The 11,083-nt window shown below is 41.4% G+C and overlaps 1 protein-coding gene across 2 annotated transcripts in view; it reads left to right on the top strand.

Annotated features, from left to right (window-relative positions):
- The first annotated feature begins 10 nt into the window (after positions 1-10).
- EIF2D (eukaryotic translation initiation factor 2D) overlaps positions 11-11,083 on the top strand; it is a 13,922-nt gene continuing 2,849 nt past the window's right edge. The window contains exons 1-12 of one of the 2 annotated variants that reach the window (XM_068918048.1): positions 11-166; positions 1,205-1,395; positions 2,117-2,200; positions 4,167-4,257; positions 5,145-5,252; positions 5,905-6,194; positions 6,798-6,915; positions 7,360-7,405; positions 8,130-8,233; positions 9,749-9,907; positions 10,668-10,757; positions 10,863-10,958. In XM_068918048.1, the coding sequence (XP_068774149.1) occupies positions 4,172-4,257; positions 5,145-5,252; positions 5,905-6,194; positions 6,798-6,915; positions 7,360-7,405; positions 8,130-8,233; positions 9,749-9,907; positions 10,668-10,757; positions 10,863-10,958 (1,097 nt within the window). In that variant the 5' untranslated portion in view covers positions 11-166; positions 1,205-1,395; positions 2,117-2,200; positions 4,167-4,171. Of the gene's footprint in view, positions 202-1,204; positions 1,396-2,116; positions 2,201-4,166; positions 4,258-5,144; positions 5,253-5,904; positions 6,195-6,797; positions 6,916-7,359; positions 7,406-8,129; positions 8,234-9,748; positions 9,908-10,667; positions 10,758-10,862; positions 10,959-11,083 lie in introns of both variants that reach the window. The other variant, XM_068918047.1, reaches the window with a different exon arrangement.

The following is an 11,083-nucleotide window of genomic DNA, read 5'->3' as shown; positions in this document are numbered from 1 at the left end:
CCCCTGGGGCGGGCTCGGCGGGGCGGCGGTTTCCAGCCGGACGCTTTGTGCCGCGGGACCGCGGCATGGCGGCTCCCGCGGCCTGAGCGGCGGCGCGGCCTGAGGGGCGGCCGGGGCCGGGGTCGGGGCCCGGTCGGGGTCCACCATGTTCGCCAAGGCGTTCAGGGTGAGGGCCAACACTGCCATCAAGGGGTCCGACCGGTGAGTGCCGGGCGCGGGGGCGGCGGGGGGGAGGCCGGGAGGCCCCGCTGCGCCGCGCTCCGGGAGGCGAGGGCGCAGATCGGCCCCCGACCGCGGCCGCCCCGCTCTGCCCCGGCCCCTTCGCCCCCCGAAAGCCTGTCGGGGCTCAAACGGTACACGGGTAGGGCTGATTTTAGCTGAGATCGTTAAAATTCAGCCCGGCTCGGTGCGCAGGTCCTCGGCGCCCTCGCTTAGCAGCCGTCTGTTTTCGCAGCGAGAGAGGCGGGGATAGCTGTCTTGGAGCAAGGCTGCTCTTGCCTTTTGTTTGTGATTAAACAATATGAGTTACCAGCCTGAGTATAAAATGCCTTTTTATCTTTTTTTTTTTTGTTTGGAGGTGCAGCCATCATTGGAGTAGCTTTTAAATGACTTTATATCAAGGCCGAGCTTGCCGTTTCCCTTCACTTACACGTTCTGACATGTACAGTGTACATGCTAGTACACTGCATCTAGTGATGCTAGTGTGACCTGCTAATACTTTTATATCCCCTTGACACTTCTGTGAACAAAACCACACAAAACTGCCCGGGTCTATGTGTCTCTTAAAACTGTCTGAAGGGGAGAGGGCGGAGAGGGAAATCCTGCTGCCTGCCCCTCCATGCTGGAGCCCCAGGTGTGCGTCGGTGGCAGGCCAGACCTGGCTAGATCTGATCGGACCCGATTTGTGCTCAGGTTTTCCGAGCAGTAATGAAATTACGGTGCAAAACAAGCAGAGGCAGCTGCAGCAGCGATGGGCAGATGCTTAAGGAAGAATAACAGGACAAGCTTATTTGGTCTTTTGCCCTGTTTCTCCCAGTACGTGAATATTTCATGTGTAAACCCAGACACAAACACTTCAAATTAGCTTCTGTGGAAAAAAAAAAAAAGTGGGAGTCTCCTGAATAACCATCAAAGTAGTAATTGGTAATTATTTTAAGAGGTGGTCTAGACAACTTTGTAACACGTCTGTGATTTATCTTTGCAGGAGAAAACTACGAACTGATGTTGCAGCAGCTTTTCCTAACCTTAGTGCTGAACAATTGACTGAGTTTATTCCAAACAAAGAAGAGCTTAATGTCATCAAAATACACACTCACAAAGGGGAGGCCATCACTGTTTATACAAACAGCAGGAACCCAATTCTGTTTGAAATTGAAAAAGCTCTGTACCCAACAGGTACGGGAAGTGGACTGAAGTAACCTCCCTCTCTCTCTTTTTACCTGTTGGACACCAACCCCTCTCCAAAAGTTTTGCTTGTTTCTTAAGTACTTATATGTCTCCCATCACTGTAGCATCTTCACAATCTTTAATGTATTTATTCTCTCAACATCTATTTAAATCCAGCAGCACTTCTGGATTCTTTGTGCTAAAAGGAAATTGAGATGCTGAGAGGTGACAGGGTTCAAGAAAGTCTGCTCTAGCATAGAAACTGGGAAACAAGTCTAGTCAGTCATAGGTTAGTGGTGTCCTAGCCCCTTTAGCCTTTTTGTCCAGTAACTGCAAGCTGTAATTCCTAGAAGCGTGATGTTCACTTCCAGGCATCCCTCGAATTAGGCAATGAATTGTTCTTATACTCTATGCTCGTTTTTCCCCCACCCAGCAATTCTTCCCTTAGCAGCATAGCTTAAAGTGCCCTTAATTTAAGGAAAATAGTGCAAACATTTATCTAATATACCCTTTTCAACAATCCACAGAAGCTTGAAATCATTGGCAGTTTTTCTCCATCACATCTACTAATTATTGTAGGATTGCTCTGACTTCAAATTTCTTGATTACCTGAGTGGCAGAAGAGTATTTAATTGTGGTTAGTATTGTACTGCTTAGTCTTAGAGATGACAAGAAGCAACAGCTAGAGAAGTTATGATGCATCTTTAAATTTGGTTTTGTTTTGGGACAGTGTATACTCTGTGGGCCTATCCAGATCTTCTCCCTGCTTTTTCAACATGGCCTCCTGTGCTACAGAAACTAGCAGGAGGAGCAGGTAAGAGGACTAAAACTTTGTGATGTTGCGTTGTAAAAAGCAGTTGCCTTTGGAAATTCATATTTCGCAACACAGCTTCTGTGATGTTCTCTCTGCCAGTGTCAAAAATGTACTTAAAGAATTAAAAAAAAAAAAGCATGAAGACTCATTATTCACAAAGTAATTCTTGTTGATCTCCCAAAAAGGAAAATAAATTAGCAGTAAGTAAGTTTATGAAGGAAACAAAGTAGGTTAAGCTGTTTAAGTGCATTCCTCTGTTCTGAGAGACTCAGATTTAGAAATATCTCGCAGGGTGTGAAGTTGATTAGTGACTCTGAACTGGGACACTGAACTATCTGTGTCATTGGTGTGTGTTTATTATAACTTATCTTGGGCAGCTAAGTTCATTTACTGCTATCCTGCTTTCCTGTCAATTCAGAGGTGAGCTAGTTTATCCTATGGATAATAAGTGAGTTTACATTGGAACCTACGATCTTAATCACTACCAAGTAAATTTTGGATTGCGCAGGCGAGGTTGGATTTGAATTCCTGAATTACTGGCTCTGCAATTTAGTTATGGATCAACGCTAATTAATAGGAAAATCTGTTTTCTGGAGTCTGCTTTGGATACAGTTTGGACTCATGATAGTCAGGCCTTTATAAACTGAAATTGCAGAACTGCTCAACCAGAAGCAGATTAAATTCCAGCCATTGTGGCCTTAGTCCATAAATGGAAGTGTACATGTAGAAAGAGATGTCTTTTTTTTCCCTTACACGATATCTAAAGTAAAAGTACCCAAGTCCCTCTGTTCACTTGGTTTGCTTTTGGCGAAATAAAATGTGTGAACGTGTAGCTGTGATAGACATGTGAGCAAGCCTTGTTGCTGATTTGTAGTGACCTAGTTTCTGGGGGAAAAAAAAAGTCTTGCTAATGGGGGAAGGCCATTGATGAAAGAGGGCTGCGGGTCATTCATCTCCCATGGCAACCAGGCTACCTCTGGGTAAGATGCAAAGATAAGAAGCTGGCTCCCGAGACAATGCCAACAAAGACAGAGAGGAGCAGCAGAGCCGTCTTACAGAGACACAAGGAAAGGCATGAGACTTCCCAGCGCCACAGGCACGGAGGAAGGGAACGGACTTGGGAGACCACTACATTAAAAAGAGGAAAAGCAAGGCAGTGCTCCTCTCAACGACCTGTTCTGTTAGTTCAAGTTCCTACTGCCTGCCTTGGTTATTTACAAACTTGCCCTGAAGTGTTGAGGTCTTCATGTGGTTTCTGTCCTTAGATGTGGGGAGCTCTGGTTGCAATTGCAGACTTCCTTCTAGATGTGCTGAAAGCAGTTGTCATAGTGAATGGGAGGGAAGAATATTGTTGGCTGCTTCAGCATACGCATTAAAATCCATGATGCTGAGAAAAAGTGAGATGCTCTCAAAACCAAACCATAGAACACAGATATGTCCGTGAGACTGCAAGCTGTAAACAATTATAGCTGCTATGAGGGCGGTCAGATGCTCTTGACATAACTTGGCGACAAGGTGATGCTCTACATTAGGCACAGAAAACTGTTCTTTACTCACGTGGCCATCTATTCATCCCCGATATGGAAAGCAGAAGGAAGTATGCAATGAGCTGTACTGTTTCTATCCAGATTAGTAAGGAGATGGTTATGGCTATTTCCTCGTTTCTTTGGGCCTGACAGGGCAAGGGCTGAGCATGCTTAGCTCTTCTGCTATTCTTTGGGATGCACTTAGCACCCTCCTGAATCGGATCCTTTACTCCACAGCTTGGTTGCAAGAACTCTTACCTTACTGGCAGGAAGAGAGAACCATGTTTTACCTGGCATGTGCTCAGCTATTAAAAGGCTTGTGGTTTTGCTGAGTAACAGGAGGGATGGGGATGGAGGAGGCAGTGACTGAATCTTTCACTGGTAGTTGTTTTACAAATGCTTATTAGAGAGAGCTGAATGCACTTTGTTCTTTTCTTCAGATCTGATGCTGCCAGGAGTTGTAGTGCCATCTTCTGGCTTTCCTCAAGTAGAGCGGGGCACGCTCTGTGCTGTCACCCTCTTGGGAAACAGGTACAGAGGAGTCCTTTTTCATATCTTTTCTCAGGAGCTTATAAAGAAAGCTGTTTTTTTAAAGGAAGACTCTGGGGGTTTTGAGGAAATAAAAGCAAGCCTATTCCCTTGCATTTGATGCACCGTGGAGCTAAACAGGGTGGAAATTTCTGCAGAAAAAGAAAAAAATACAATTAAGGTTCTGAGTAAAAGTAGGTTTCAACTTGGCTAGAAAGCTTTGCATATTGGTTCTTTTGGAACTATTGGGGCACAATTAGTGGATTTGTTTTGAAACAACTTTTTAACAAAAGATTATTCCATGCAGTTATCTTTTGGAAGTTGGCTCATTTTTCCATTGAAGTGCATGGGATGGCAGGGTTTTTTTTTTTTCTAATCTAGGATAATAAACCTTGCATCTTCCAATTTCAAAGGCTAATTTATTTTTTCCCATATTTAGTTTGTCTCATATAGTACAGGTGAGCCGATATCTTTCAGAGAAAAAAAAAAGCTACATAGTTGAATTACTTAGAAGGGAATTATAATGAGGAAAGACAGGTATTTCTGACAAAGCTTGTGGAAATTCAGGGCGAGGAAGCAGCGCTAAAGCTCTTGTTTCTTTCTCTGCCTGCTAGTATCTGTTGGTAGCGCCTATGGTCCTTGTGCTTTGTTCAGGGAAAGAATGTACCGCTGCACAACCTTCACTTCAATATCACAGCTGTATGCATCCTTAGGATTCTTTGGAAGACCTTACATACCAGAAAAATGGGACAAAACCAGAAAATATCTAGATGCTATGAAAAAGCATGTTGCAAAAGAAAGCCAGTATATTACAGTGACACAGTCACTGCTTGTCCAAGAAGCACAGTGTATTTATAGTATCCTCCTATGATGCTCTCTCCTTTCCCCAGAGCTCCAGTAGCAGTTGGAGTTGCCACTATGTCCACCGCAGAGATGCTTGCTGCTGGAATGAAAGGGAAGGGGTTTGCTGTGTTGCATACTTACATGGATCATCTTTGGTGGGTATATGTCCAGGTGTTCGGTAAAATTTTTAACAAGTCTTAAATATTTGCTGAAATCAAAATCTATGTCCCAGTAGGCTTAATCTATCATTAACCTGAATTCTTTGGGTGCAGTTTAGGTAAGTTAAGGTTTCAGCTGTGCTACATGTTTGCAATGACCACAATTTTTTTTTTTTAGCAGAAACGGGTCTATCCTGATTTTTTTTTCCTCTCCCTATATGTGTTTGTATATATATATATATATAAAACCATTCACTTGATTCTGTTCCTTTGACCTGAAGGCACTCATTACAGAAATGAAGCTAGCACATCCCTGTTACTTTGATTTCAGAATATCTACCTGTTCTATTAAAACTGCACTCCAAATTAGTTTTGCTTAAAAAAAGGGCAACTTTCCAGTCTTAACCAAAGAAATGAGTTGTTCTGCATTTGACTTTAACTAGTTTGCTCAGTTTTAACTTAGAGTCATGGAGGAACATACAGCTTTTGGAGGAAGGTGAAATAAAATACGTTTATAGTTTTGAGAATGCAGAAAAAGATCCATGCAGCTGCCTCTGTCTTTTATCAGGGGACATTTGTTCATTGTCCTTTGGGTTTAAAAACAGTAAACAGAAAGCTATCTATCTCATGCTTTTTCTTCCTTTTTTAGGGAATTTGGTGACAAATCTTATCCTCCTAACTTAGCTCCCTCGGTAACAGATCCTGCTGAAAAGGAGAGTGCTGAAGATGAGGAAGAGATGGAGGGGCAAGAGCCTTTCATCAACTGCACTGCTGACCCATTGCAGCATGTGGACATTGGCGACTTGAGCCTGAAGGAGCAAGACAGTTGTGCAAGACCGATAGGAAAAGAGGAACTCAATGAGAACAGAGCTGCAGAAACAGCTGAAGATGACAACATAGAGGTTCAGCAGGAAACTGAGGAGAGCAGGACGCCACAAGGTATTTTTGCATACCAGCGGAACCAAATTACACCTCTTTTCTTTGCTGAAGCTGGTGCCCATGATCCAGATTACTGTGTATTTCAGACAGCTCACTGTAAGAACAAGGGTAGAGCCAACCAGCTAACTGTGCTCTGGAAAGCTCCTTGTAAAACAATGCACAGAGCTAAGTGGTAAGTACTGCAAAAAATCAGGATTTAGCTGTAGTACAAGATGATTGTGTTTATATGGATTTATGTAGGTAGGCTCACTTCTGCTTCATTTTAATCCCTGGAAGACATGTTTATCTTATGTGGTCCAGAGCGTTAACCTAGTTGCAGTATGGTCATCCTTATTTTATACGTGGGGAGTCTGGGAGTAAGACTGGTCCAAATGTGGAAGGCATCAAAATTGGGTTGAGAACATAAAATTTTTGTCTCCTGATCTTGCTCTGTAAATCTTGGATGTTGAGCATAAAGTGATGTTTGACAATTTAGATAGAAGATAGAAATCAAAGATGAAAGCTTTGAAAGTATCCTGAAGTTTCTGATTATTGAGAACACTTCCATGTCTGTACTGAAAGACAGAATACTCACTGCATACCTTTACTTTTTTCTTCCTGCAGAGCAAATGGATGAATTATTCAATCAGTGCTTTTTTCATGCTTTAAAATGCAAAGTAAAGAAGTCAGATCTCCCTCTACTGACCAGCACGTTTCTACGCAGCCATATGTTCTCATGCTGGTATGTGGTAAGATTATCTTTGGATTTGCATGGTGGATTTTTGTCTTAAAATTGTGGAGAAAGCGTGTGATATTTGGGATTAAGTTTTTGACTCAAAAGTAAAATTCAGTTCTTATCTAAAGATATCTAAGATTTTGCGTACTGTCACTTAAAGCATTTGATATAAGTGTTGTCCAGATCAGGATATGCACTTGGTAGCTAACTTAAGTTGGTTGACATTTGTTTGAAGATTTCCTACTCACTTAAATGGCTGTTTGCCTACCCCCAGGAACATCAGCATTAGTTTCATTCATCGTGGTCTACCTGTTAGCTTGTCTGAATTAATTCTTTCTGTATGTGATTCCCATGTCTGCTGTTAAGAAACTTTTAGCATAAGTAGCAATATACAAGAAAAAAATGTAGGGTGACTAATAACTAAATAACTTTTTAAAAATCTTTCTGTAGCCCTGCTGGACAACAGCTGGACATAAAGAAATCAAGCTATAAGAAGGTGAGATTTTTCTCTATTTTTTTGCAGTAATTTAAATAAGAATTGGAAGGAGAGAAGCAGCTTGAAGTCAAACTTGAACTGTTGAAGCATTAGTTAAAAAAAAAAAAAAAGGCAAACAAAAAACTTGGAAGCTGTTCTTAAAGTCAAGGTTTTTTTCTCAAGTTTCTGCTCATTTGGGATCAAGGGAGGGAAGTAGTTGTCCTGAAAGCATAAGCACTGATCTGCTTTGAATGTTACTAATTCTATTTAGTGCTCTAAACTGCAGTAGCTATTAGAGGGTTCTGATCTTGTTGGACAGCATAATTACTTGCAGTAAAGAGATCATTCCTTTTCTAAAGCTGTTATGAACAGAGGTGGAGAGAAAGGAGATGGTATTGTCCCTGTTAGGTAGTAGGTAGGTGACAGGCAGAGACAAAATGCATTGCCAGAGATCTCACGGTAGTCAGTGTGTGAGGTACAGTGATTTGGCTAAGAAGGTCGCAGAGCAAACAGGTGGCAAAGCAATGAAAGGAGCACTTGCCTTGTCTGTTTGAGAGCAAGACAAAGGCACTAACTACTTAGCAATTGCTGTGTTTACAGAAGCGGGGGATGGGGAGGGTTGCTTTTTGTTTTTGTTTTTGGTTTTTTTAATTTTTCTTAGTAAGTCTTTTGGGCCTGTAAAAACACAAGAACAGGAATTTAATATGCTAACTCTCCCCACATTTTGGATTGTTCCTTCATTCAGTTCTCCAAATTCCTGCAATGCATGCAGCATCAGAAGATCTTACAAGTGAAGGAGCTGAACAAAGGTGTGGAGAGCATTGTGGATGTGGACTGGAAACATCCAGAGTAAGTAGAATATTGTAATCTTTAAAAGGGTTCAAGCTCTATTACTTATATTATGTTTGAATTCTCTTTCTGAACAGCTGCAATAGGTTAGGATATGATTGAAATGATATGATTGCTTTATGCCCTTCCAGTTTAAGCGGGCCTTCCCTCTGTTCCCTGTATGTGCTGGGACAACTCTTTGTTCAGCTTTGGAGTGAACTTACCTGTCTGAAAAAAAAATAAATAAAAAGATGACACTGCTACTGAATAAACGCGTGTGAAACTACAGCCTCAGAATGTTAAATCAACCACTTGGCAAAATCAACAGCCAAAGTTACAATCTCAGAAAAATACAAAAATGATTTGCTTTGTTTTCCGTGACACAGGTTGATTTGCACAAATGGGTATCTTTTCATTTACCTATTACCTTTACAGTGTACAGATACATTATCAGTGTTTCCATTATCTTGCCAAGGACTGATAATTACCTTGTATCCAGAACATCCTACTCGTTCCTTTTGAATATCAGCACATTAGCTCTGTCGTGGAATTTCCCAGTAGGCCTGAAGTTTTCTGTTACATAACATCTCCTTGACAATTAATGGACTGGAGAATATTTCAGTAGATTTAAGCATATCTTCTCTTCTGTATTTGGAAAGAAGCAGAGTTACTTTGACTTTTTGCATTAACTTTTCTCTCATTATACTTGGCCTTACCATTAGGAGACAGGCATACTCAAACTCAGTCTGCCAGGTTCTTACCTGCAAGCACAGAATCTGCAGCTGTGGCACCTGAACCAATATGTTATTATTCCTTTCTTCCAGGAGAGTCTTTTTTAGTGACCCATAAAGAATCACATCTTTTAAATGTCTGTTCATTTATGGAGAGTTCAGTTGTGGGTTTTTTTTGTTTTTTTTTTTTATGAAATCCTAGAGATTCTGTGGAATGGGGCTGCGCCCTTTGAGTTATGGTGGTCATCTTTAAGAAAGTCATATATGTTCAGAGTAGGGGGAGAAAGTTATTTTTTTCTGAAACATACAGGGCTTTACTCAGAGCACTAGGAAAAAAACGTTTACCATTACCTGAATTGAGGAAATGAGGCATTACTTATTTTTGCGTATTTTGGCATGCATACAAGGACAGATTTAATGACTAAGCTAGTGTTTCAAAATACTGTTCTTTCAAACGCACGGTATTCCTCTCAATACTTGGAAACAGCATCCCAAAGGAGGCTTCAGCAAACGCATAAAAGCTATGGTTGGGATTTGCAAAGATGCAGGGTTAAGTTTGTGCACAGTGGATCACGGTCATTGCTGCTAATTCTGAGATATGGTGTCCTGCCACAACCCGCTAGAGGTTAGAAGCATCAGCCAGCTTCTTTCATCTACTGAAACAGGCCCCATGGCGATGAACTGATTTCTGACCATACAACAGGCCAGAAAGTTTTTTGTGTGGCTGTGCTAGGTTTTAGTTTCCCAGTGAAATGGAGGTGATAAGTTTCATTCCTTTCACTCCACCAAGTAATTATTGTTTCAGCATTAAAGCATTTGCAGTACCTGAAGGATTTTCTTCAGCCTCTGCTGCTCAAGAGAGCAAGAGTGAAGACAGAGAACAATTGTACCACGCTCCTGAAATCATACCACTTTATGGGGTCTCAACAAAAATGATCCCTCTCTTCCAGGAATCTGGACACAGGTGAGCACTTGAAAAGTAAGATAAAAACCATTGTTAGGCTACCAGACCTATGCTGCTGCTACATTTCAAAATTGGGCAGCTTTTTGTTAGTCTTCAGGGAAATAGCCCTGTAATGCTATCGGGATTGGAAATAGCAATCAAGAATATATTCATTGCTTCATAAAGTGAAGAAAGGTTAGAGGCTGTGACAACTGCATTCAGCAGGTATTCACATCACTCCTCCCACAGCTAAGGAGGTGATAGTGCAAGTATCAAAATTGCTACATTTACTTACTTGGATTGTCTCAATTTGCTGTTGGATTACGCAGGTTCTGCCCACCCACAGTATAGGTTACTAAATAATCAAACTTGGGAAGAGAATGCCTTTATGATTTAAAGAATTCATTTGCCTCACTGTTTCCAGATCTTGGCTGTTTTGATGTAATTTAAATAGCAGTTATTGGCAGCCTTTCTTCAAATGAGTAGTACTTCTGCAAAAGTTATCCACAGTGCCCTGGCTTTATCATGAGCTATTAGGGTCATCAAGCCAAGCTAGGCTCCTGGAGCCAAGGGTTTTAGAATCCATTTCATTACTGCTATGGCCCTTTTATCTGGCGTACAGCAGCTGAAGTGGAACAAGAAATCACTTCCTAGCAGATTTATTTCAATATTGAGCTGTTGCTACTGAACATAGTTGGGGCAATCTTCTGTCTGCTTAGTGATTCCACCCAACATCTACCTTCTTAATATAGTAAGTAATAAAGTTCTCTTTCTCATCTAGAAAAGGCAGCATCCTGTCAAGCAGCGAGGTGAGAAACATAATCGTTAACTATGTGAAGACTAACGAGTTGATTGATGAAACAAACAAGAAGTAAGTAGATGTGAAAGTTGTCCTACCCAGCTTCCAAAGGAGGTGACGATGGTAGAGCAAAACATGAACTTGTTTGTGCCTAATGCTTGTGTTTTTCTGTTGTAGCTTTGTAAAGGTGAATGCCATTTTGTGCGACTGCCTGTTAGATAAATCAGAACAAGATGAAATCACAAACCTTAAATGGGATGACCTCCTGAGCAGGTGACTTTTCCAATGTACTGTTTTAATATTACATAGATTTACTGCATGTAACTCAAAGCCCCACATTATCAGAGCTACCTGAGTTGTAACTTCCTGCTGATAACATAAAAATACCTTCACTTTTA

Source organism: Struthio camelus, chromosome 24, assembly GCF_040807025.1.
Source record: "Struthio camelus isolate bStrCam1 chromosome 24, bStrCam1.hap1, whole genome shotgun sequence".
Classification (NCBI taxonomy): Eukaryota; Metazoa; Chordata; class Aves; order Struthioniformes; family Struthionidae; genus Struthio; species Struthio camelus.
This window is presented reverse-complemented; position numbering and strand designations above follow the sequence as displayed.